This window comes from Strix uralensis, chromosome 7 (genome assembly GCF_047716275.1).
Source record: "Strix uralensis isolate ZFMK-TIS-50842 chromosome 7, bStrUra1, whole genome shotgun sequence".
Lineage (NCBI taxonomy): Eukaryota > Metazoa > Chordata > Aves > Strigiformes > Strigidae > Strix > Strix uralensis.
Genome location: NC_133978.1, coordinates 32,659,154 through 32,686,702, shown reverse-complemented (window position 1 = coordinate 32,686,702; position 27,549 = coordinate 32,659,154). Strand labels below are relative to the sequence as shown.

At 44.5% G+C, this 27,549-nt stretch overlaps 1 protein-coding gene across 23 annotated transcripts in view; it reads right to left on the bottom strand.

Annotated features, from left to right (window-relative positions):
• Window positions 1-27,549, bottom strand: part of TCF7L2 (transcription factor 7 like 2) — a 181,113-nt gene that overhangs the window by 99,001 nt on the left and 54,563 nt on the right. For all 23 annotated transcript variants that reach the window (XM_074875301.1, XM_074875299.1, XM_074875309.1 and 20 more), the window contains exon 4: window positions 17,914-18,015. In XM_074875301.1, coding sequence (XP_074731402.1) covers window positions 17,914-18,015 — 102 coding nt within the window. The remainder of the gene's footprint in view (window positions 1-17,913; window positions 18,016-27,549) is intronic.

Below are 27,549 nucleotides of genomic sequence, written 5' to 3'. Positions count from 1 at the left end.
CTCCAAATTGCTAGACTAGCTGATGGCAGAGCCGGCAATAAAATATAAAAAACAAACCCTGGCCCTTGTATTTTAATCCAAACAGACCACGCCACATGAAACCGAGATTAGCACAGGCTCTCTAGTATCATTCAATGCCTACCACAGCCTCATTGTCTTCGCAGCTCCCCGGCCAGCGCCGGCTCCACACCACGCCCCGTGGTTTCCCACTGACGCACAGGCATTGCTGCCGAACCGCAGCCCTGCAATCCCCATCCCACCCGGCAGCCACACAGCCCATGCCCTGCCAGCCCTTCGGCTTTGCTTTTTGGGAGACCAAGAGAGTTAGGAACCCAAGGACACCACTCCAACAGCCTCCTGTGGAAACGTAACAGCTTCCCCATACGTTCCTCCAGCCTAGTTTCCTTCACTTATTTCAGAAGAGCAAGGCTGTAAATAGCCACAGCCAATTTAACTCTTGGGCATCTAGGAAAATAACCTCCTTCAGATATTGTCCCCTCAACCCCATCCTAAGAAAGTATCAGCAATGACCCGTCTGAAAATCTGCATCACCTAATGGAGGGAGAGAGTTGCCTGGCATCCCAATCTAATCATCAGGTAATTCTGGTACCTCAATCAAATTGTGGTTTGAGAAATGAGACCTCGTCTCCATTTGAAAGAGATAAATCAATCTAGAATACACAAATGCAATTTTAAAGGAGAATATCTATTCTAGATCAAATATAGATGCAGAACTCACAACTTCAGATTAACAGCATCTTCCTAGTTTAGCTTAATCTACTTTGAAAGTGAATTGCTCTGTGCTAGGCAGAAGCATTCTTATTCTTCAACAAAAGCATCCTCACACAGGAGCTACTGTGAAGTAGCTCCTCGAGAGCAATCCTGTGTGTAGACGAGGCATTGTTTCCTGCAGACTGGAGCCTCTTGGTGTGCCTTCACTCCCTAAAAACTGTAAAAAGTTGCTGATACTGAAGGGCTACCTTGCTTCACCTCGTAGATTAGTGCTTCTCAGTGCTGGGTTGCACAGCTATTCACAGCCTCCCCAGCGCAATGAGGTGCCACCATTAGCTGAACAGTATTTTGCAGTCTGGATTTTTCTCCACTGAAGGCAACTTTTTGCCTCTTGGAAGGGTTTGTAAAATATCTTCTAAGTCAACGTTAAAATAAACAGAAGCAATCAGCGTTGTCTCCAAGCAGGATCGCCTCAGCACATCTCAAAAGGCTTTGCATGAAGTTTCCAGCACTTGACAAGGAGCATCTCATGGGAGCAACACACTCCAGCTGATTGCACAACGACAGCAAGTGCCAGGAAAACTCCAAGTCTAATCTGAGAGCTGACACTGACTTGTTGTGTGGGCTTGGGCAAACCACTTAACCTCTCCGCATCTCAGCTTTTCTGCCCATAAATGAGGGTAATAATACCGAGTTCCATCTTCCCCCAGGGACTGGCAGGGAGCCTTGGGTTTGTACGGCACTTTGGAAACATGAAGTGCTACATAAGTGCTAAGTACCATTATCTAGAACTTCCACCATCACCTCCACATGTGGGTGCAACAGATGCTGGTGAGAAGTGGCCCACAGGGAAGACTCCAGCCAAATGTACCCTGAGGTTTCACCTGGAAGACGTTCAAGCAGCTGAAGGGAGATTTAAAGTCCCCTTCTCCCTCCTTACAGAAACAGGAGCAATTCCTAGTACGGCATTTACCCAGTGCAAGGCAAGCGCTGAGCTGTATGGGAGTCCACTCATCCCTTCAGACGGGTACAGCTTTCCTGTTGACAGCACAGAGGGAGGGAGAACGCTTCACTTCAGTGACCATATCTCAGATCTGTGGCAGCTCTCCATCACGCCTCCAAACACCCAACCAGAAAAACAGGAGTGTTTCTCTGAGCTCTTCACTGGAACACCACCACACACCCGTATCTCCCCAGGCTGGGTCAATATTCACAGGAGAAGCATCACAACAAGAAGCATCCAAACCCTTACACCACCCAGCACGTGCTCACTCCAGAAGGCAGGCAAGCAACAACCAACTCTTACAAAGCGTGACTTAGCCCGTTTCTTGCTTTGCTAGTTTCCCGACCTCCACAAGCTGGATTCAGGTCCTGCAAGGTGAAGGGACGTGAGAGCACACAACACCCAAGCTCCATGGACTCCTCCAGGCACATCCTAGAGCAAGGGTGGGAGACAAAGCGGAGTAGATGCCCCGCTGCTTACGCTTCACCAAAAATTTAATAACATAAGCAAATGTTAAAGATGCTGTTTACCCTGGACAGTTGAGCTGGGGCATGCCTTGAAGGGTTATAGACACCATACATACCTACAAAGAGCATTTCTTCTCAGTGTCCCCATCTCTTCCCACCTACTGGTTCATCTAAACCAGAAAATTAACTATTAGCTAATTGGAATGTCTAGGAAAAGGTAGCCCTGAAAACTACTGTGGCAACTAAATGGATACATAGATGGTCTGTACAGCAGACTTCTCATGAATGTGTTCTGCAATGGCACTAAAAATAGCATTGTTTCACCTGGAACAGCAGTTAAGCCTCTGTAGGAGATGGGGAGGAGCAAGGAAGCAGAGATCTCTTGTAGGCTGTTATTATCAGTAATGAGTTTATTTTCAAATCAAAGTAGACTGTTATTCGTGACTAGAAAGGGGTGGAAATTTCAAAACAGTCCTAAGAAAATACTCTGAAATACTGATTTCTTTCCCTCTGTGTTTATATAATGTGCAAACCACGGCAACCCGAGCTAGATTAGCATTACACTGTGCTCTGTAACAAATAAAAGAAATTCATTAACTGACAAATCTAACCGCTTTCTGTAACTACACCAGCAAATGAATTCAGTGGTAAGGACACTTGCCAAGACGGTGAATTTTATGCAAGTACTGGAGAATCTTCACGGAAAATAAACTTTTATTAATTAAAGAGTATCATTTGCTGCTCAACACAGGGAACGGAAACACATCACATGTTCCCCATCTCTGCTCAGAGGAGCTCCAACACCAACCAGCTCTGAAGAATTGCTCATGGATGATCTCCAAGGCAAAACGCTGAGACTAGTGCATGAGTAACAAACGAAGTTTCAAGAAAAATCACGATCTCTTCAGTGATCCTTGACTAACAGGAAGAATAATTCATTTCGCTGCACGAATGATTAATTACAAATTATTAAATCCAGCTCTAGTCAGGATACTTACCCAGGGAACCAACTGCTCTGACATGTCAACAACTTTTGTTTTCTAAATCTCTGAAACCAGTATCAATTCAAAACACACGAGGAGCCAGATTTTCCACAGAGGATCTGGCACGCACTCTCAGTGCCCAGTATCTCCAGTCCTGGCCAGACTCTGAGAGGGGCTGCAACTCACCCCGCTCTGGTCTTTGAAGACGGCCTTTTTCAAAGAGGACACTGCGGTTATTTGTACCCTCTTCCCTCCTTCCCTTCAGTGTGAAACACAGAGAGAAGCATCTGGAGAGCAACAGCTATCTTGCTTACACTCTCCTTTCTGTGCGATAAGGACAGGGAATCTCCCAACCAGGAATTTGGGGAGAAGCCTGCCCACAAGCACAAGTTTTGCTGCATTACAGTGTGCAGCATTCATGGAGGAGGCAATTTCCTGCCCGGCAGGAAGGCGGCGGAGAGCCCTCGGCAGCTCCCAGCCTCCTGCCTGCCAGCGAGCAGCAGGCAGGGATGGCTGCGTGCAGGCAGGGGATGGGGGGCAGGGGAAGGAGAAATTTGAAAGCCGGAGAAAGTGCGGGGCTGCGAACATGCATCCGAACACAAAGCAGCCGGAGGATGCACGGACACAAAAATGGGATACATTATTATTCCATAAATTAAGTTAAAGCAACCTCAGCACATCCCAGACCTTTAATACCGGGCTGCTGCACACCAAGCAAGTTGGCTTCCAGCCTGCAAAATGTTTCAACTTCACTCAACTGAGGCAAGACCTACGTTTTATTAAAACAGGTTTATCTTCCTGCAAATAAACCTCAACAGCTTTTACGCCCTGAAGAAGCAACTTCGGTTTGCTGTCCCTCCCTCCTCCCCCCCGCCCACAACAAAACATTCAAAATCTGGTGAGTAAAGAATTACCAGTTACAGCTTTCTTAACCTTGCCCACATCGGGCTGGTATGCAACAGGTTTCAATGTTTGTTTTTATAATAAATAAAGCCAAACTATGATGAGACAAGTAAGCTCTTTCTCTCTCCTCTGCCTTCTTTGAAGATGGCCTTTTATTCTCAGACTTAAGCAAAATTGTAAAGTGGTTAATAAAATAAAGGGCATTCCTTATCTCACATTTCAGCCTGTTCCAAATAATCTAGACAACCTTAAAAAAATCCAAGCTTGCCTGTCAGTCATTTAATAAAGAAATACTAATAAAAATTAAAATGTAACCCCCCCACAAACACTTTCCCCACTTCTTCATTATCTACCAGTCTGCCCCATAATCTCATTTTTCCTGATAAAAAGAAGAAAAAAAAAAGGGGAAGAAGAAAAAAAACAGTTTTCCAGGCAAGCAGCAAAACCTAAACAAAATTAAAGAAGCGTAAAGCCCAACTTGAACGGCAGACAAGTATGCGGAGAACAGTGTGACCTTTCCTTATCACCCACTGACATGCTTAATCGTTTCCAAACAAAAAATGCTCTTTTCCGCCACTTCTTCATTCTGCAAGCACCTCCAGTGCCTGCATGGCTGGTAAAGAGTTAAATCTCCCACTATCCCCTGCTGCCTGCGAAAAATCACGGAAACAATTGAGACATTGTCCAGTGAACAAGACTCCCAGGGACTGACATTTTTGTTTATGTCCCAGTTCTCAGCCTGTCAATTTTCACTCCCAACGTTAAAAGCCCGGCTTGCCCCAATACAGCCCGCCCTCGGCTGAAAAGACTCCACTTCATTTATTTTATTAAAGCTATGGCGTGTTTATGATTCAGAGCTCTCCCCATCCGAGGACCTGTTGGTCCCATCCCCCTGCCTTCCTCGCTGCCCTGCAATAGCGACTTCCTAACTCCGAGGAGGCTTTGCAATGCCTTTTACAGAGCCATTGCCAGGAAAATAACTGCGCTTAGGTTAAACACCAATGTTCGCATTTTGCTGGGGTATGAAATATGCATTACTGTACTCTAGTCCCTTAAAATAGCCTTTGATTATTAACTGGAGTGGGGTAGAGGGGAAGGGAGTTGGATACTAAGCCAGAGTGGCAGGAACTTCAAAAAGAAAATTTAAAAAAAAAACAAAAAACAAAAAAACACACCCACTCCCACTACCCAGCAGCAAACCAGAAAATACATGTAATGGAGTAAAACAAACATCTTGGAGCAAAGCGGCATTTTCTCAGCTGCTCCACGGCTGCATTTCCTGCCTGCGTTTTCATAATGACCAGAGCGTCAGGCCCAAAACATATCCCTCTCCTTCACCTCCGCCGTCCTCTCCCCCCCCATTCCCAGCACTTTTTTTTTTCTCGTTACGCTCTCAATACTTTATCTCCATGAAAAGCACACACAGCGGTCACCAGCGTTTCCTGTTTGCCGAGTGTGCTTTAACTATATCACACCCTCCGCCGCTGCGCTGGAATGCACAGCATATGGCATTGTGAAAGGGTTTACTGTCGAATAATGGCAGCAATGCAGTCCTGCTGGTTTATATCAAACCCTGTCACTCTCTTCACGGAGGTCTCTCTCGTGCTCTCCGAGAGGCGAGGTAAAACACACACACACACACACACACACACACGCTACTTCGAGTCTCACATAGGACCTCAGCAGAAGCCTGCCTGGATCAAGACCTGCAAAACTCAAGGCAGGGCAGACTGCAACTTATGAAGCGGTGACTTGCGGTCACTCATGATTTGTTTCGAATCTTAGTCCCCATGACATCTGCAGGACCCTTTTATAGGTAGACGAAAGGGCTGTTCAAAAGTTTTTAGTTTCTCACTGCAATTCCTATGGGCAGAGCCAGCATTGGCTGGAGGACAGCTACACACCTGAGTCCCTATTCTCCAGTGTGGCAGGGCTGTCAGCCTGAGCAACTGCCTGAACTCCATCCCGGAGCACAGCTTCGTCTTTCAAAAATCAGCACCAATATACTTGGTTATGAAAACATCCACGCGAAAGCCAAACATGCATTGCCACCTTTCACTTTGGGTCAAAGTTTCAAAACTGCATTTTCATTTAATTGCTCACAGGTTTATTTTTGTGTTGCCTGCTTTTTTTTAAAAGCAACTTTAAAAGAAAAAGACTCACAAATAAATAAATAAAGTGCTGCTTCCAACTGCAGTCGGGTTTAGCTAAGACGCTCACAAAGGTTATACTTCAAAGTGCTTTTTGTGCAGATCTTGAAATGCCTTCCCATGCCCAGATGCATTCGTCCAGCAGATGCTGAAATGAGTAGCAATACTTTTAAAGCCCATTGAAATGCATCCATCCACCGTCTCTTCATAAAAGGAAGCCTTACTTAACAGGCATTTATTACTGCTGAACTAGGGTTGAAAGTTCAGTGTCCTTATAGACCAAAATTATCAAGATTTCTGAGTTTGCAGCCCACGTTTAAGTCCTAATGAGCTATTGTACCACACTCACTGCTATTAACTCTTTGATGTCAGGAACCCATGTTGCTCTTTTAAACGTCTCACAGATGTCCAAGGGAAAAAAGTGCAAAGCTCACCTGTGCTGAAGGACAGGTGAGCAACTATTTTTTTTTTTTGCCTTTAGTCCCCTCCAGCAAAATATGCAAAGACAACTACAGCATAAAATATGCATGTCAAAGACAGGCTAGGCTACCAGTCCGGACTGTGAACTCGGAGTCAGGGGAGCTGTACATCGCTCCCAGCTTTGCCATGATGATATGCAGAACACGTTACCTTTCTGGGAAAGGGATGGGAGCACATGATGCCCATCACACCACACGTGTCCAGCAACCAAACCACTGCTGTGCCTTGCATTGCACAGCCCTATCTCTCCTGGATCTGAGCTCTTTGGGGCAGAGACAACAACCCGCTTTTCTGAGAGTAGCTTGCCTATTAGATCCTCTTAAATATAGGTAACAATAAAGTGATAATGAAATTATCTTTAACTTGTACCAAGTGCTTTGACCTGTTTATTGCACAATCACAGCTGTGAAACACTGTGTCCACTGGGAGACATCACCATCAGGCTTGGATGGCGCTTGGGAAAGAAGAGTCCCTAATTTTCCAACCCCAGACTAAGACACCCACTCCCAACAACCAGAATGATGCTTTAATGCAAGAGTCATGAGCCCAGCTCAGCGCCCGGGCAAGGAGCAGCTGAGTCGTCCAGAAAGCAAACAGGGCGCCAGCTCTTTGGCCATTCTCCTCTCTCATCAGTGCAGGGGTTGCTCCCTCACATTTTCTCACCATTTACTCATCCCACAGATTCCTCAGCCCAGCGATCTGAGGTGACCAAACGATTGCCTATGCAGGAACAGAGCTTAACAGTCCATCTGTGGTGTGAGCAGACGCTCCCTGGACATGCCCCGGGCATGATGAGCAGAACAAGTTACTGCAGGGCGAGCTTCACCAAGGTCTTATAGCACCTCTCTAACTGCCCGGCCACACGCTCGGCTCTGGACATAGATGCGAGCAAACTTCACCTTCAGTCCAAATGGCATCTGCTACCTCACGTTTACCCCTCGGGCAGCAATTGTGGAGCAACCAGCATGCCTCAGATTCACACCAGAGCTTATCCCAAGGTAACCTGTCCTGGCCATCAGAGCCCTTTAATGAGGAGCAGGTTACTTCATGTCCAGTAAACAACTTCCCTCCAAAGAGCTCAGCATGCCTGAAAAGCATCAAAATGGGGAGTCAACATGGAGTAGCTATGGCTTTAGCAACTCAAACCCTTGCTTGCTTCATATTAATTAACCACGTAGACATGCCCAACATGCAGCAACAGAAGTTCTGCCGCCAGGGAAAACTCTTGTGTGCTGCAGCCATTTGGGGTTTTCTAATGATACTGCTTCCATGCAGCTGCTTGGCAGGAGAAGCATTCATGGCCATAAATGCACACGAAGAAAGTCTGGAGGCTTTCAGGTCCCTTCACTCTGCCTGCCTCCGTGAAAAACCATTTCCTTGTTACAGGGCAGTCACATCCCCATAACATGCTATATTGACATTGCAGAGCTCTGTGGGCATACAACAGGGCAAAATTTTGTTGTTTTTGTCTTTCCTCTCCCAGACACTATCCTTCCAGCGAGGGGAGGGGGCCATGGAGATTTTGTGCATTTCCCAGTGTGCAGATGAGCAACAAAAGACCAAAACCCTCCTTCAGGGTGTCTCCTCCTCCTCCAGCCCTAGGAAGAAATACATGAGCACAAGGACAAGCTCCAGGGGAGAAGAGCTCGGGACATGCTATTCCTTCTCTCCCTCCCTTTCCCTTCTCAGTACTTGCTAGCTGGGAGACAGGCAGAAGCCACAACCATCTGTCAGGGGGCTTTATTTTATATAAATGCTCATTTCCAGCACCCCAACTCAGAAAAGCATCACTATACAATACTTTGAGCATACATTTAAGTGTTGCCGTGAACACAGATAGACATCAGCTCACGTTTAATGATTTTTTGAATCAAGGCCTAAAAAGTAAAAAGGAAAGGGAAGGGGAAGCTAGTTTCCACAGTAATAGCTGAGAAGTCTTTGAGACCTGCCAACAGGAAAAATGCATGTTAGAGAACTGCTCCCCTCTCCTAGGAAACTAGCACAGACCCACCTCTTTCTGCAGGCTAGCACTGCAAGGCCCAGGGACACCAGCAGGTCTTTAATTTGCACCAAGAATAAGGTAGAGGGTAGGGTTGGAAAACAACAACAACAAAAAAACCCAAACACCCCCAAAAAAAACAAACTCAAGGATTTGGTTACTTAATTGTATCGGGGAGGATAGTCCAAAAGCACCATTCCTCTTGTATACACACACATAGGGGTTCAAACCATGCATGCCCAGGACCCCCTACCAGCCTCATTATATATAACCCCCTCATTATATATATACGTAATTCCTACACAGGCAAGCCTGGCTGCAAGGCTGCTGCTTGCTGGGATAGAGGAAGGACTGGTTCAACTCCCCCAAACGTCCTGATTCCAAGAGATGAGACATAAGGTACATCTGACAAGGACTCATGGATGTACAGAGTCCTGAGAGCACCTAAACAGCACCAAAAGTAGCTTTCATCTAAGGTCTGGTATATGTTAGGATTTTAGGTTTAGATTTTAAAAACTACTTCAGTTTCTTCTCTTTTTTTGGTTTTCCTGTGGGGCTGCAGGTTTTTTTGCATGCCTCAAATGCAGATGTGGAAATCATCAGTTTCTCAGAATCAGCTTGGGAAAGTTACTTATCTTTCTGGCCACAGTGGTAAAACAGAGGAGTGAGCAATGCTTCCCCGTCTCAGGAAAATGCTGAATGATCTTCCTCACTGGTATCTGTCAGGTACAAGTAAGGCAAGGTCCCCTGGAACTAGACCCCTGCTACCAGTCCACTGCGTATTAAAAACCAGAGTCTGTTTGACAAAAATTTCTAGTTTCATTTTGTGAAACTAGGCACAGAACATTGCTTGGAGAGAGATTAGGGGTGTGAGATTATTTTATTAAGGCATCACTCCTTGTTATATGCAACATCTTTAACTCTCCAAAGGCTTTCCAAAACGGGTCTTGTCCCTTGCCAAATAGGTCTTCATAGGAAAGAGGAGAAGGCATCCTTCCTTCTCTTTATGTGGTGGCTTACTAGGCAGCTTCACTTTCTTCCATAGGAGAGACTACAGATGTCTACACAGTCTAAAAAGTGAAGTATTCCATGAATAATCTAATCCCAAACCACATGGACCGGTGAGAAGAACTATAATCCTGGGTTTCAGCAATTTGGCAAACAAATGGTCCTGAGCCCAGAAATGCCAGCTTCCTTCCTTTCTTTTAAATGATAAATATATGCTGTTTTCCTTACTACAGCACCTGGACACAGTACACAGACCTTGTTTAGACAGAAAATAGGAGGTTCCTATTCAAGTGGGCTTGTCTGCATGGGGAAGTTTTTGTGCAAGGGCTCAAGTGTGAATTGAAAAATGCAGAACAACTATTTCGAATTATCTCTCCGTGTGGACACTGTTATTCAGCACTAAGAGCTTCTTTGTGAGATTTAGCTTAATCCGTTTCCAAAGCGGATTAAGCTAAACCACACAAAGGACCTGTAAGTGCTGAATAAGAGTGGCCGCATGGAGAGATAATGAGGAATAGTTATTCTGAGACAGCTACTTCGACTGCATATTTGGGCTTTTCCAATCTGTGTCAACAAGTCCAAAACTGTACCGGAAAGGGAAGACTGCGGTTCTAGAAATTTGGGAAAAACCAGTGCCAGGGCCGTATCATAACCATTAAATCTTCTGTTCTATGCACGATGGCTGCTCCTGCTCCCGTCAGCACGGGCTCTGGCTTGAAACCAGGCTGCATTATTCAATACCTACTTCTCTAAGCTCCAGATTGAATCCAGCCACAAACTTCAGCTGCAGACAGGGTGCACGGGGAGAAGGACCTGTGGCGAGTGGCCCTGCCAAGTCTGCCACCCTCGGTACACATCGTCTTTGATCTGACAGGCTCACCCATCTGGCTCTCCAGCATCACCCGGCGCTGCCGCGGCTCTTCGCCTGCTGCCAAGGCCAAGCCGCCGCACACAGCGGCTGCTGCTGCTGCTGCAGTCCTCATGCACGCCCCAGGCTTCGGGGACGGACCGTCTGCACTCTCTCCATTCCTCTCGGCACAACCGTTCTTCTGCGGGAGAGCTGATAGCTTGCCGATACTTTATTTTAGCCCCACGCAAGCCTCTAAAAGTTAACTTAACATGCATGCTCCAGCATAACATATACTGCCAGGTGACTGAATCCAAAACACAGCTTGGGCTCCTCTTTGCTAAAATACTCTCTCGTAAACCATCTTCCCAGTGTAGGTTTCTACCTTGAAATGTTCTCTCTGCAGTTTTACTGTACCCCAAACTAGCTAGTCAGAAAGGGCCAGTATTCAGGGACTCATATTTACATCACATTCAGCACATAGTGGGTATTTTATAAACAAAAGATACAAGAGGGAAGTCTGTAGCAGATGCACTTCCAACAACACTGAAGGCAGCATAGTTACATCTTTCTGAAGGATCTCTGATGAGCAAGCTTTTGTCTTGCTTCTCCCTCACCCAGAAAGTTTCAATACTCAGATATGTCAGAGCGATATACCAGATATGTTTTGGTGTGCCACAAACCAAAATGCCGAATCTCAGGGCTCCGGCTCAGGAGTTGCAGCACAACTCCTCCAGGAAATCAAAACTGATGCTGGTTCACCGCAACATCCTGGGCTATACACCTGCTGCTTCAGGAGGACTTGCTGAGCTGTCTCCAGTAATGTCAGAGAAGCCTGGCCCTGCCTGGGAGCAGGCAGCACTGCAGCCATCTCAAAAGTAAGCCACCCCAGCACCCATGAGCCAGAGCCTTTGCCAGCACCAAGGCCCAGGTTCTCCCAAAGTCCAGCTGGGTGATTCACAAGAAATGGATGCTCAACAGACTGTCCAAGCATATCGTAACACCCCTTATTCAGCTGCCTTCTCCTGAAGCAACACTTAGGGTCGCCAACTCCTACAATTTTATAGCCAGTCTAGCAATACTTGCTATTTTTCTTAAACCGTGATAGCCTTGAAGTCAAGCGTTTAGGGAAGAGCCTCAGCCTCTGCTTAGAGCACACAGCAAGCTCCTCAACTGCTGTAGAGCAAAGTTTGAGAATGAGTGGAGTATACCCTGCAGGCTCAGGAACCAGAAAACAAATAAAGAGAATATAAAATGTATTATTTAAGAAACAGAAAACAAACAAAAACACCACCAAAAAAACCCCCCACCAATCCTCATGATCTTTTGAGGCCTGACTCATGATCCTAGAACAATTGAGGTTGGCAGTACTATACATTTTACAGCATTTATTCGCAGCTGAAATATCCGAACATCCAAATACTTCAGAGTTCTTGGAGCTACCCGCAGATCTCCTGACTACAACCAAGCGTGACAATTCAACCCAGCTGCCAATCCAGCCCCAAGGTGTCTTCTGAAGGTGCTTTAGTGCTGACTGATGTTTGCAGAAGCATTAAATTCCTGCTCACTTCACAGTAAGAAGTACAAGCCTGCATATTTCCCCAGTCTCAGCATTAGAGGGGTTACCTCCAGTACCTAAATAAGGTCTGCAGAAGACAGACACCGTGCCACAGAGTAAACACAATAGCATGAAGCAGTCCCCTAAAGTCTGAACTATTTTGCAAACGTATCAAATTACCAAGTTAATTACTTTTTAGGAGTCCACAATTCTTCTGTGCTCTACACAAACTAAGCACTAGGTTTCCCATTCATATTTAGTGGGTACTGAATATAATGTGTGTATTTTATAGGAATCCATCCAAAATAATTTTATTGGGCTGCTGGTGGGTGAATTCTATACTTAGCCCTAAACATTCAGGTTTGAACACAGGTTTTTTTTAAACACAACCCTTCCCAATGAAAAATCAAAAGGAATTAGTGGTGAAAGATTTAGCCACAAAATTCTCAGCAAGTTTAATTTGTTCTGTGGCTTAATTCCATGCGCCTCCGAAAATTCAGGACAAGATGTTTGCACACTTTTGGGCATGCATTAATGAAACATTTTGTTTACTTTGCAACAGCCAGAGCAATTAGCCAAATAAAGTATAGTGCATTTAAAAAGGAGAGAGTCACTAAAGGAGCTTTCCAATTAAGTCTGCATGGATATTTCTGCAGTGTGAGTCTCAGGGATCTGTGTTGGGTCCATGCACCTACCTGCCATCAGGGACTGCTAGGGTACCAGTACAGCTCACACATGCAGCCCTCTCCTCCTCCCCACGCACGTGCCTCCCTCAATACCAGGCACTGACACGGATCATGCCCAACTCCCCCCCACAACACCACCACGTTCCTGCAACTCTCATACTCAGAGACTTGCCCTGCAGATCTCCAAGGAAGAGGGTGACCCATCATGGGCACACGCGGCTTGAAATCCAAGAACATCTCAAGAGTTACTGCAGAGGAAGAACAGCCTCTCTACAACAAAATATTAAAGACAAAGCAAGAGCTTTAAAAGCCCTCTTGGGGCACTGCGAATGGAAGTTGCAAGATGTTCCAGATGGCCTTATACATACAGGACTGTGTACACCTCTGGATGAACCCCACTTCTGGCCTGTCTGAAGGGACATTCTATGTAATTTTTTAAATCTAAGACAAACCTCATAATTACTTGTAGGTATTTGTCTTTGCTTTCAAAGTGCATAAGTGTAAACCACATGAGACTGAAAGAAATCTGGGACCAGACAGAGCAGACTGTGCAGATTCAACTCTAACTGATCTGGGAAACAACTCCTGATTCCTCCAAACTGCCCAGCGGTCCCAGACACTCGCTGTCCATGCACATTGAAGAGGCTAACAAAGAGTACTCTTCAGATATTTTGCCTTCAGTTTTGCTTGTCACATTAAGGTTTGAAAACATTTTAACCTCCTTTAAAAAAAAGAAGAAGAAAAATTTAGATACACCACTGCACAGTGATTCTTTGTTCTTGGGGATTCAGTCTACTTTATGGCTCTGTTCATTACATATTAGAAAACTCAGGCCAAATAGTACTAGAAGTCCTCCCCCAAGGTAACATTTACATTTACTTCAAAAGGCCTCCCTGCAGAAGAAAACGCAGGAATTTTTTAAACCTTCAACTGTTTCGTAAGAAATATACTGTACCAAACCACCACCATTTTGGGTTCTGAATGTTTTTGTCTGGTACAAAGGAACTAAAAGCAAGTCTTTGTACATCTGAGACAGCAGGAGGCAGGATCCCAGGACCAGTCTTTCACCCACACTCCTGCCTAAAACAGGGTATGGCTGAGTCAAAGTTATTTACTTTGCAGAGAACAGGGAAGAACAGCACTGTTCTCCTTAAGGTTGTAGGAATGCATGCATAGATAAAAAAGGTTTTAAAGGAGCTTGCTTTCTGCAGCGAGCAGATTTTGGAGATCCTTGTGCAGATATACCATGCTCATTTTCACTTGCCTGTCCACACCACAATAGAAAATTTTCATGCGAGAATCCCACTCCTTGAGCACCCAGATCTCATCCTTATTACCACACTGGCAGCACATACGTGGAGCAGATCAGGTGCACATTAAACAAGGGATTTCAGGACAACTAGCACCCTACCTGCTTAGAGAAGCATGCAAGGCACCCAGCTGAGGTCTGCTTTACAGCCAAAAAAACTTCCTGCTAAAACTGTTTTACAAAGTCTTTGTACCATCAATGTAGTCAAAGGCCAGAAAAAAAGAGGGGAAATAACCACAAAAACCCTTAAAAAAATCCCAGCCTCGTAATAGTACTATCCACAGGCTGAATTCAAAATTTTGACCTAGCAAGCTTAATAGCATACTATTAAAACAATTTTTCCCCCGGTTTTCTTTCACCTTTGGACACAGATAAGCAGCATGACTGTGCCAGAGCAAGATGCAAGAGTCTTACAAGATGGGTGAAGCACCTAAATGCAAATAAATGCACTGGTCTTAAATGGAGCCTCATGCTGTACCTTCCTCAAGACATGCTGAACATAATTTCAGTTTAATATTCTGTTTCTCATTATGGGCCTTAGAGACTCTCTCAAGCACCATGAAAAGCAGTATTAACCCAGCCCTCGGCACTGGGGGCAATCCAGCCAAATTATTCATGCTGGTCTTTTGCTTCGATTTTTGTAGTCTTAACTCAATGTTCTTAAACAAATCTGAAAGGAGGAAGGCTGACAAATAGTACAGACTTTACTTAAGACATTATAGACGGCCATGTTCTGCAGCCTTGAGTCATTAAGCTAAAAACCTGCGCTGAAGCCAAAGGGAGTTTCATCAGAGCTGGGCGTAAAGGCTGCAGCCCTGACATGGAGCTTGTGGTAGTCACAGCCAAGCACTGAGAAGCAAGAATGTTAAAAAAAAGAAAAAAGAAAGGAAAAAGGAACGGGAGAGGAAAAAGAAAAAAAAAAAAAAAAGAAAAAAGGGAAAGAAACCCCCCACACTCTCCTTTCCTCTCTTTGTAATCCAGCTATAAAGATTAGCCTCAAATCCTGATTTCAGAGATAGAAGAAAGATAAGAAATGATTTGCAGGTGTTAGCATTTTCCTACAGATCTTTAGGGCAGCACAACTGATTTCAAGATGAAAAACTGGCACAGGTACACTTGGCAGGTAGACAAGACACAACAACGTGGGTGGAGAATCAGTTTCCAACCCTATATGTTACACATTACACTCGCACAGAAACATCAGCATGCCCATGAAATATCCCTCATTGTTCCATAAAAAGATTAATTGCATTTTCATGTATGCAGAAATGGGTGTAGAGCCTCATGCAAGAGCAGCCAGGTCCCAGGTGCTGTGGGCAGGCACAGCAGTGACGAACGGGGACACCAGAGAAGCCTGACACATCCCAGGCCAACTGGCATCTGCAGTCACTTCATCTCCCTGAATGCCATTACCCACTCTAACTTTATTGACCAAAAAATAAGACAATTTTTACTCCACAGAATTAATGTGGCCTGGGGCGGATGCCAGGAAAAAGGGTGGAAAAAGCTGCCCCTTATTTATTTATTTTAACAGAACAAGGCAAAACAGTTTGCCGCTAGAAATAAACATTAAACCTTGCAGAACCTCCACCCACTCCCAAAAACCCCACTGCTCCCCCCCTCACTCCCTCCTCCGCCTCCTCTCCCTCCAACATTGTAAGTAGCACAAAAGATCACATTACAAATGCCAGCTGTGGCTCTTTTGGAAGGTGGCCTCCATCTCGGAGGTAGTATATGTTCCTCACGGCCTAAGTGGTTGCTATGGTAAATATGCTTTTTATTGAATAGCAGAGTGAAACAGCTTTTAAAGAGACCCATAAGAACCCCATAAATGGTCAAAATACAAGGCAGATCAACCTCAGCCTCCCTGGAAACAGGTTTCTCTTTATTTTCCAAAATGACTGCAATTTTTGAACGCTTTTTTTGTGTGTGTTTGCGTTGTCCACTCGTCTTCACCTTGCCCATACCTGGGTGGAGAAGCTGGAGAGGGCCAGGGGAGCCAGGATCCCAACCAGCCCTCCCCAGCACAATGAGCTGCTTTGGCTTTAAGAGGCAAGCGCCTGCTCTCCTGCGCAGCGGGAAGCTCCGCCGACAGCAGATGCTCAGCACTAGGAAGCCCAGCGAAGCTACCCACCAAACTCAGCCTGCCCTCCCAGGCTGCAACCAGCCAGGAGAAACTTCCTGCTCCCTCGCCATCACCTCCTACACCTGACACCACTTCACCGTGCCAGCCCCAGCGCCCCATGAACACTCCCATCCCCTGTGCCGGTCCTCCAGCACAGCAGTAAAAAAAAAAAAATTAAAATGAGAAAATTACTTTGGTTCATTTCTTATTAAGAATAAGACGACAGTGGGTTTTGATGGCTGTAGATTTCTAGATAACCAGCCAAACATCTTTTCTCTGATCTCTTCCTTCAGTGACAGCCCAAGTGGACGCGAAGGAAGAGCAAAGTCATTCTGAAAAAGTGAAGCAACCAACACTAGATAGCAACTAGGCAAATGCCAGTCTTGTTCCCATCGCTCTCTGCTGGGATGGTTGAGAAGCTGTGGACTCTAAAAGATAGGCAACCGTTTTTCTTTTTAAATAAGAAACTGAGACACTCATAGCGAAGGGCTGACACTTCTCGAGTTAAAGAGACAACAGTGGAAAAAGAAGCTTCTCAAAAACGTTTAGTATGATTTGAGATTTCTAACAAAACAAATGTGTGCCTTGGATGATCTACTAGCTACGTTAGTTTTACACTGTATAGCAAAAGATAAAGAACAAGCAATGTTTCTTTTCCTTGGAGTCATCTAATCATCCAATGGTTATAAAATTGTTAAAAAAAAAATTAATGTAAAACTTGATGATAAACCGTTTCAGAAGAAATATGCTATCCCACTACTCGCCATCTTCTCCAGTGGTAAATTTCCCAGATGAACACTCAGAGCTAAGGTGGTCCTTAACAACAGAAGGCACTGACACTGGCTATGGGTGAGGATGGGCTAATGCATACCACCCCTCTTGCATCACACCATATAAGCAGTTTTATTTTAGACCTCTATGGATGCTATTTTATAAAGTAAAATAAAACCCCAAGCCCCTCTCATGCAAATTTGTATTGAACATTTCAAAGTCAACATTGTTTTTACAATAGAAGCAAGAAAATTTAACCAAGAACTGAAAAATTAAGTGAGAGTTAATAAAGGAAGCTGGTTTTAGCAATGCTACTCATTATAAAGTGGGTTTTATATTTTGCAGGTAAGTAGTAAACATTTGATAACACTTTTTGCACTAAATGAAAAGTCATCACAACACAAAGGGACATGTGCTCTGTTGAGCCTGCACCCAGGTAAAATGCTGACCAACTCTCACAAAACTTTCATTCAAGATTTTGCAATAAAAATTTTTTTTAGTAAAGGCCATAGAACAGGCTTGGTTTTTATTTTTTTAATGCTTTCCAAAAGTTTCTCTTCATTCTCTTCAGTTCAACATTGTCAGATGTGTAAACCAGCCTGATAGGACTTCACTGCCACAAAGTAATTCTGCAGTGTGTAAATTTAGAGCATTTTCAACTCTCTGCTCTCCTACGAGGCACATGAATGATAATCTCATAAACAGCCCAGCAATAGTAAGTGTATTCCCTCCTTTTACCATGGGCTTGTTAGGGTTTTTGTTTGTTTTGAAATATTTTTCTTTTGGTTTGTATAAAAGAAAACTGATGACAACCAATGCCATTAATGTCAAATGCCTTTTTTTTTTTTTTTTTTTTTAAACAAAGGAAGAACATCTTTCTGCGTTTACTTACAACAATGTGTGCTGGAGATGGAGACCTAGCATCCTTGAGGGCTTGTCTACTCTGAAGGCTCCCTGCCTGAACATCAAGCAGTGGCCATTTCATCTGCAGATACTGGATGGAGGAAACAAAAATGGGGAAAGAAAAATGAGTTCAGAAAAGAAAGGCAAAAAAAATAACAAATCTTAGGTAACATGGGTAAAAAGATATAAATTAAAACTTATGCAAGGAACTGAAACAAAAATTAAGACGACTTTGCATGTTTGTGGAGAGAAAAATCTGTGCAGAACACTAACAATTTCATACCACCACATTACAGTTCAGGAATAGGAAAATAAAGCAGATTGCAAAGACAGTATTACATTGATTTTACTAATCGTAGCAAATCTGGAAGAAGAATAAAGCCCACACAGAAACAAAAATATCAAAACCATGGACAGGATGGGACAAGGGAGGGGAAGGTGAATTATCAGTCTCAGGAGAAGGAAAACACGTCTCGTGGGTTAAGAACACGATCTCATTATTTAATGGGTCATCTGTCAACCCTCTTCCAACAAATGCACCATGTCAACTCCTCTGGCTCCACAGAGCTATAGGAGCCCTAAAGGCAGAGGTCTACCCCAAAAAGCACCTGTTTTCTCTACTTTCACCATTCCTGGAAGTCACCATGGATTATTTTCTTCTTGTTCATCTTCTGTCAGACAACCCTTAAGGGACTCGCACAGTGTAACTTATTCAATTGCAAGGCCAAACTGAATAAGCTCTCCCGTTGATGATGTCCAAGGCAGTACAGCCTGGTGCATTCAGGCCCTGCTGTGCTGGGCAGGCGCTGGGGATAGCCAAAACTTATTTTTGTCACTGTCATCAACAGACAGGCTGAATACACACAGGCAGCGAGTCTGCAGCATAAGCGGGTGTTGATTCAAAGGCAAAAAAAAGCTTAACTACTCTTCAAGAAAGAGCAGAACATCCCCACAGATCTAACCAGCATCAAATATCAACTAAAACTTCTGCTCTTGGGCATGCATGTCCTCTCACTAAACTCACTGGAGGAGCCATTGCACCCCAGCCAGATCACACAGTGGAGCTCCAGGCTTCCACCAAACAGGTGAAGTCTCGAGCTGGTACCCAGATTGTTGCATCACAAGTGCTCGATTCTGACCAAGAGCAGCCCCACAGAGAAATTAGTTAGCCCAAACAGACTTCTACGCAGTACATCTAAATATAACTTCAGCCCAAGCTTTTCCCTCTGCATGGTGCTGCACTGTGCCAATTAGGCATACTGGTTAATACGTGATCTCTAAAAGCCCTGTATCATGCTGGAAGAAATGTGTACTACCACATATCATCAGCTCCCTCCCAGAACTAAGAAAAGCATCTGTATGCATAGATCAGGCCACTGCAGAAGATCCTATTTAGCACTAGACTCTGGTTGACCTAACAGATCTATTCCTAGAAAATATTTAGAGAAATAGTTATGTTTACCCATTCCTTCTTTTTTTTTTTGGTGTTTTTTGGTTGGTGGTTTTTTTTTTTTTTAGTAAGATTAATCTTGAAGGACAACCACACACAAACAACCCCGCCACTGCAGTAGAACAACGGAAGCCGTATCTAAATCTCCATGAAGGAAGGAAGGAGATCTGGTTCCATGCTTTCAGCACATCACTATCACTTTGCTCACGTATACAAAACATTTGCTAGCATACAAGGCCTGTTTGCTGGAAGACCCTGGGCACGAAGGTGACCAAAAGCAGGAGTCAGCAGGAGGACACATTACCAATTCCCATCACTTGAAGGGCCCGAGATTTCTGAGCTACTGGAATGCAAATAAACAAACCCATACACTGGATTTGTGCCCCATACGAGTTCCTCAAGTTCCAAGAAGTCTTGTTTTTATTCATCTTCACATTTGGGATTTGTGTAATGTGGACCAGAATGTTTCAGCACTTCTTAAAAACAAGAAATAAAACCCAAACAAACCAGAACTAGTCTACCATAAGCGACATTTCTAACTCTTACGACTCAACTGTAAGCCTCCAGATATTTGATCGCTTGTATCAAATCCCTGCTCATCAATATAGGTGACCACAACATAAATTTTAAAGTTGAGATGATGTTAAAGTAACTTTCTAACCCTTTGTGGTTTCAAAAAAGTGCTTAAAAATGCAACCCAAGTGTACAGAAAATGGACCTAAGTCGACTGAGAGCTTCTTAACTTGAGGGGAAATCTGATACATATCAGATTTGCAGATGGCACTATTAAACAACTCAACAGCTACATTTTTGTTAAGTCCATCGGTTCTCTTAGACAGTGATTGTAACCACCACACATAAAGGGGCATATGAATTTGCAGAAAGGGTCCTGATGGGTCACGGCTACTACTGGCTTCCTCAGGTTTTCCAGCTAGTGAAGTATTTTTCCCCTTTTCCGAGGAAAACGTCCTCAGAGGATATGTGCCTCGTGGTACATGACTCTTTCAAACTCTACAACCATTTTGGAGAGTGAGACATTACTGCTACGACAGCCAGAGCACAAGAACCTGCCAGCTCAACTGGTGGCGTTTCAGGAAATGGCCACTAAGCCACTACCCACCAAAATAAACCAACCGCCCTCATTTTCCATGACAACTCCATGGTCATGAGCAACCCTGGAATATTCCTACAACCATGACAACCCATGAAGGAGCTCAGGTCAGCAGCTGTCCTAAAACACAGGCCAAGAAACACGTGGGCTTCTCTTGAGACTGCCCCAAGGGCAGACTGAGGCACTGACACAGCAGCATAAGCAAGCTCACATCAGACCCTGTCCAGTCAGTAATTATTGCAGGGATTACAAAGCCTTCAGGACTGTCAGTTCTGCTGTTTTTTACTAGCAATAAATTCCCTTAGAAGAAACAGAGCAAAAAGGTACGGTTGCTCCTGCTCCACCTCGATCTCACAAGAGACCGTACTTTCAGCAGAGGTGCTCCCACACCAGGCTGACCAGCCTAAGTTCAAGATGAAAGTTTCAGAAGATCTTACTGCTACTTTGCTTTTCAGCTTTTAAAACCCTTAGTTTGGACTCTCAATAAAGTCATTCTCTTTACTCACCCCTACCACAGAGGATCCAAGAACGCTTACAGTGCAAAGGTTAAAATGCAGCCAAAGCTGCTTCTCCTCTTGGACATGCACGTGGAGCACAGCAGGAATGGTCCGAACCCAGAGGGCTCAGTTTTGCACTCAAGGACACACAGGGACAGCTTCCATTTGCACCAGTGGGGGAAAAAAATAAAGATAAAACACACAGTCTCCACAGAGAGCAGTAACACACAAGGGTCAACAAAGCAACTTCCATGAGCTCTACCAAGTGGCCAAGATCCAGAGCAGCATCCTGGCCCTGCCAAGGGCGAGATGTTCTGTCTGTCAGATAAACAGAGGGCCAGAGCCCGCAGCCAACGCCTGCGTCAAGCTAACGAACCCACAGCTTCAACGGCGGGACATTTACAAAAGAAAGTAAGTCCAATTTGCTGGCTTCAAAACGCCAGTCCCATTGATAGAGTATGAAATATTAGCATTGTTTAAGGTGACGAGCCTGACTCAAGGCCTCCTCATCCAAGAATTGTCATGCCTGTAACACAATATTGATGTGGTGGCTTATAATTCTTACTTTACATAAAAGCTTCATTGTGTGCCAAATTCAATCTCCACAGGCTACCTGAGCCACAGATTTTTACGAGTCTACATTTCAGCGCTGCGAGTCTACAATACACATAATTTTCAATTATGTTAGGGCAGAACAGGATCACTGCCTATATAACATTACTGGTTGGAGGAAATGAGACTCAGCCCTACTGCCGAGAGAGCTAACTGGATCCAGATGGTGGGCCGAGCGAGGCGGCCGGCCGAGCGAGCGATGTCGCAGCAGCCGCCCCCTCCACGACTCTCCTTCACGATGGAGAGAGACGCCAAGTCATCGCCGGGGCTGGGAGCTGGGACGGGAGGATGCTTGGGCAGAGGGGGGAGTTGCATCATGGTGTGGGGAGGGTAAAGGAAGAGGGGGGAGAGGCGTGATTGCTTTTGCAGGTTTACTACTGCTGCCCTACGCTACGATATTCTTATTAAAGAGGAGAAAAATTAAGTCCTGTTACAGCGGAGAGGTAAATCCTTTCCTTCCTCAAGCAACTAAATAGCAGGAAATCCTCTTCTCTCGGCCCTAAATGCAGATTTGAGCCAGACAGTTCCTCTGATTTGCAAGGAGTCCGCAAAAATCTGAAGCCGACTTTCCCAGCCTTCTGACACTGCTTTTACATTCCTGCACCAGGGGGGAAGGGCAGGAGGGAGGGAAGTTCCCACCATCCTGCTCCTGCAAACACTGGACACGCACCCGCTCCTCTCCTGCTTCTGCGTCTCAGTGTGGAAATTAGGACTTGCCTGTACAAACATTGAACTTTTCAACAAATTAACTCTAACAAATCTGTGCAAATTATTTCAGAGCAAAACTGTTGAAATGAGCTCTGCTGGCCTGCTTTTAACATTTTTTTAAATAATGTCATCTTGGCATAAGCATTTTATTCCCTGTTTAACAATATGATCTGATGGGGATCATTAGCATGTGTGTGTTTTTTAAAAAAAAAAAAAAAAGGAAAAAAAGTTTTATGGCAAGTCTCAGAGAGCTTAAGCAAAATAATTGTTAAGCTCCAGGCCTCCGCACAAAAATTAAAACACGTATGGGGCGAGCGTACTTGAGAGAAACCAAAGCTTTTAAAAAGGCTGTTAAATTGTCAGCACAAGGGAAAAGGCAAATGATTTGAACGGCACAGATTTTTTTCTGTAGAAGGGGAACGAAAAAAAACCCACCCTACCCTCCATTCCTGTGAGCATCACATCCACCCCTCCCATCTGCAACTAGAAGGTCCTGCAAAGCACAGACCCACCAAGAGCAGCTCTGCATGCCCACCCCCACAAACACCACCCAAAGCAGCTGCCTTCCTGAGCACCAGCAGGGCAAACAAACATCTTTCCCAAGATTTCACAGCAGAGTTGGTCAAAAGCTGCTAAAATTCACATCCAAGACTAGAGGAGTTTGGTGGAAACTCTTACTCATGACACGGCCCCGATGCAAGGGATGGCACAGAGCTCACAGGTGTTTCCTGCACCGATGTCCAACCTGGAGCTGCTCCCTTGTCACGCTATTGTTTTCACCGCTGGAATGCCCTACGAGTGATGTCCCACAGCATACAAATACATAAACACAATTTTAAAAAAAAGCTGTATTTTTAAATGGAGGGAAAGCTGCACAACACTTTCCAGCTCAGGTTTCCTGCAGCTGGTGCTTATTAGCTCCCAGGAACCGAAACAAGTAGGAGCAGGGCTCCTGGAGTCAGCTTGATGCCACAGGCCTCCAATACCTCCCCTAACCATGGGACCACATCTTCACCTTCAGAGTCTGCACTTTCTCCCTGGATCTCGGCAGGCCATGCAAGCGGAAATATTTGTGATCCTAGTTTTGCTGTTAGTCTCTCCCTTGGCCAGCATTGCAGACTCACATGGAAGTACACACCTGGACGTCAAATTTTAAGCTCAGGAGTTTCTTCTATATTTAGTTAGCAGCTCTTCTGGAAGTGTGCATCTAGACAAATTTTAACCAGAGATAATCTAGTAGTAACATGGAAAATGCAATGGTGAGGGGAGGGCTGAGATTTATGGGGAAGGTGACAGGAACAAAGACAGAGCTTAACAAGACTATAATTGCTCTCTGTGGACAAGAAAAATAGCTGCAAGAGGATACTCGTCTTGGTACCTACAAAGCAAGGTCTGCAACCTACTAGTGTCCCCACTTAAGTCAGAAGGCAAAGCCTCTAAGGATTTAAAAGTAGACCCTCAGCTTCTGCTCCATCCCTTAATTTACCTCAACCCCTTATTTTTGGTCTTCAGTTATCACCTTGTTTGTAGAGGTGTGCAGTGTGAGAGCAAAATCTGAAGGATTTATTTTAAATAACTGAAGGAACTTTAAGAGGGCCTCCTATTTCTTGCAGATCTGCAATGCCTGGAATTTTTTGTATGAGAAGTAATAGACACCACCCACAATGTTCAGCCCTTCTACAGAATATGTAATGTACCACGACGAGGCACAAGGGAGCTGCTCAAAAGGAGAGCCACGAAGCTCATTTCAACGACACCGATCCTTTCCACACAAAAGATTTCCCCACAGCATTCAAGAAATGAAAGCATGGAATTGTAAAACACGGAAGTATTTATCACATCTCCACTTCTTTTTAAAATTAATATTGCCCTTTAAACTATTGCAACACTACAAAAATAAATTATTAAATAAAACACATAAATAGAGAAAAAATGGCACAAAAAAAACCCCTGGTAAGTGCTGTGTACCTGCACAGACACATGCACATAGGTCATTAAGTCATCTTCCCAATTTAAAAATGCCACTTACTCAGCAGCACTGGTATCAGCCAAAGCATTGTGTGATATATTCCTGAAAAAGACACTTCTAGTGCCTTGAACTTCCCCATTATTGAGAACTCAAGTCACCTTGTCTCCTTCCTTTCCAGTAATGCACAAGAGTCCTTGAAACCGGGGCCTTGAGTTGCCATTTTAATATTTTGCCTATGCCTCTGTGACATTGCTGAAGTGCAAGTGCTGCTAGGGCATAAAAAAAGGAAAAGGCAGATTCCTCCACTGCCTGAAAGTTACAGAAATGTGTTCGCAATTAAACAGTTTGAGATCATCTCAAAGGAGGGATGCCTGAAAGCAGAAATTCTGCGATCTGTAAGTGCCTCACTGAAGCCACAGAGCAATCTAACACAATGGGCAAAGATGATGCCCGTTTTGGGGTGGAACAAGACATGGAGAAACAGTTTGAGACCCACGAGCCTCCTCAACAACTGCCGCTCCCTCTTGGGTGAGCAGTCAGACTGAGTGGAGGTGGAGGAACGTCCCACAAGCACCAGATCAGTTGCTTTCTCCTGACCTAATCACCAGGCTCCATGCCCTCACAGCACATGCAGCTCTTCTCCCGCATCCCAGATGAGATGCAATACAACAGCTACATCCCATTACTACTGCCGCACGTCACTCACAATGTTTTTCTATACACAGTGATAAGGGCACGGAGGAGGCTGCCGTGGGGGAGAGCTAGAGAGAATAACCAGAAGCTTCCTTTAAAATTATTGCCTATGAAAGTTCAAGCAAATTCAGATAATTATTTGCTCATTCTGACGTGGATGAAAGGCATCCTTGCCATCAGTTTTACTGAAGTAAAACAGGGTTTTTCCTTCTAATGAATGCAAGGTTGGTAGACTACAGTTGAGTTCTAGGATATTGATACTAAGCATGAAGAAGCTAAGCAAAGGCTAATCAGCTACGTAGGAATTAAAAATAATTTTTTTAGCTTTACTAGAGGAAGAGTGTTCATGTGACTCCGAAGTACAGCATTACTTTCTGCAGTTCACATGGTATCTCAGCAAAACAACTGCAGGCAGTGTTTCTTGATCCTGGGTGGAGCTTGGGAAAGTACCATTTATCTTTCCACATTTAATTTGAAAGCCCCCACAGCCCTCACTGCACAAATCAGCAGGCTGGCTGAGTACTATTTGGATGTCTACGAAGTACTGTTCCAAAAGGCAGGCACAAATAAAAGCATAATTTCAGTCGAGGAACAAGAACAAACTTTTTATCTACTTACTTTAAGCCAACAAAAAACCAACTTCTTAATCGTCAAACTACTTTCCCCAGATTTTCTCTGCAACCTGTTCTGTTCCACTCAAGCATAGAGTTTCCATCAGAGAAAGAATGGGGCAGTCATGACATCTCAAAAAAGTCTTTCTGTAGATATGGCTTGTTTAGACTCAGCAAAGCTAAACCAGTCTCCAAGACTCACCGAACAATTTGATGTACAGACCCACATTTAATTTCTCTTCCTGGCAATCTCCCAGAGAGTGAGAGAACAATTGGTAACTAGTGTTTGCATGAAGTCCAAGAATGCATTTTATGGTCTATAAAATATAATTCCTTTCCTCCTCATTAAAGACAGACAGTAAAAATATCTGACAGCACGTTAGAAACAGAGATCACGGCACTGAACTACCTCCACTGTAACAGAAGGGCTGCTCCAGGGGAACCTTGCCTCCCTTAAAACTTTCCAACTCTGTTAAGAGCATAACCCCATTTATAAAGGAGGTACTATAACTTTAAGCTTTGCAACTACCTTTTTTTTTTTTAAAGAAAAACAAAAAAAATCCAAACCAACCTAACAGAGCTCAGTGGTCAACCATGTGCTTCAACACTGCAGAACATGTCTGCTCTGTCCTGCTCCCTTCTCACCCCACTGCATGGATCTGTGGCACAGGACAGTGTGGTGGTGTAAGAAATAAAAGGAGCTCTCCAAAACTCACCCCCACCTTGACCTTGCTTCCATCACTCAGTGTGGAGTGGGAGTTACATGTTTCCTAATCATGGGAAGTTTTAACCAGACTCCTTCTGTACCCTGGTGCTATCTGCCATCAGGAAAGTCATCTCTACATGACCAGGGTGCAAAATGACTACTGAACTGATATCATTTATCGCTGCATATATGTGTGTGAAGAAAAAAAAAGATAGAGGCCTATCTTTGTGCACCTCTGTCCTGGATCAGACCTACCTGTCTTTGTCATTTCTTACTATAACCAGAGATTGACAGTTGCCCAATCTGTTCTCCCAAGTGTTTCCTATTTGTGGGGGAAAAAAAGTGTCTGATTTGGTTTCTTATGGTGTGGAGGGATGGAGGAGGACGATAAAGGCCAGGACAGGCTGCGGCAACAGGGTGGCTGTGTGGCAGCAGCCCTCAGCAAGGCAGCACTGTGCCCCACATCCACAAGACTGAATACAAGCAAGCAGTTTGTCACACACTTTCTGTGAGGAGCTGCATGAATTCAGAAACCTCAGTTTACAAAATCTGAGCCAAAAGAGGGTTGACTGATAAAAGCGCTCAGCACCTCTGGCTATCAGAAGCCAGCAGACAGGTGACACGGGTGAGACGGGAGACGGATGCCCCAGGAGGCGCATCCCCCATTGAAGGGGCCTCTCAGACTATCTGGGTTGGTGGTGTGGGGTTTTTTTCACTCTTTAATCCAAATTCTCATCTTGGGTTCTGTGAAGCACCTGTGAACAAGAGACACGGGTGGGTGGGATCCCAGCATAAAAGTGCTACAGGAGAATTTAGCTGTTTGCTTGTTATTGTAACATCGCTTAACGGGGCTTTACTGTAAGAGTCATATTTTCTCCCACTGTTGGGTAAGTGAAACTCATGACTCGAATCACTACCACAAAAATTCCTGTCGATGTAGCAATTCTGGGTGAACTGCCGGGAGCCACTCTCTAGTAAACCCAGCAAATTTCATACCAAATTTCCTGTCGCCTCCCTTGTGGTTTCCATGCGCGATTGGGTCTTCGATGCAACAAGGGGTTACTGCAGAATAGATGGCTCCAAGGGTTTCAGGCCCTCCTGAAAACCAAGAACTTGCAAAATTCTCTTTCCCCAGGGTTGGTAGCTTTTGTCTATCTTTTTTTTTTTTAAAAAAAAACAAACCCAAAAAGTTAACTCAAAAATGTAACCTAAAGGCAACCTCAGGAAAAAAGTCCCAGAGATAACACTGAAACCAGCAATATTCTGAC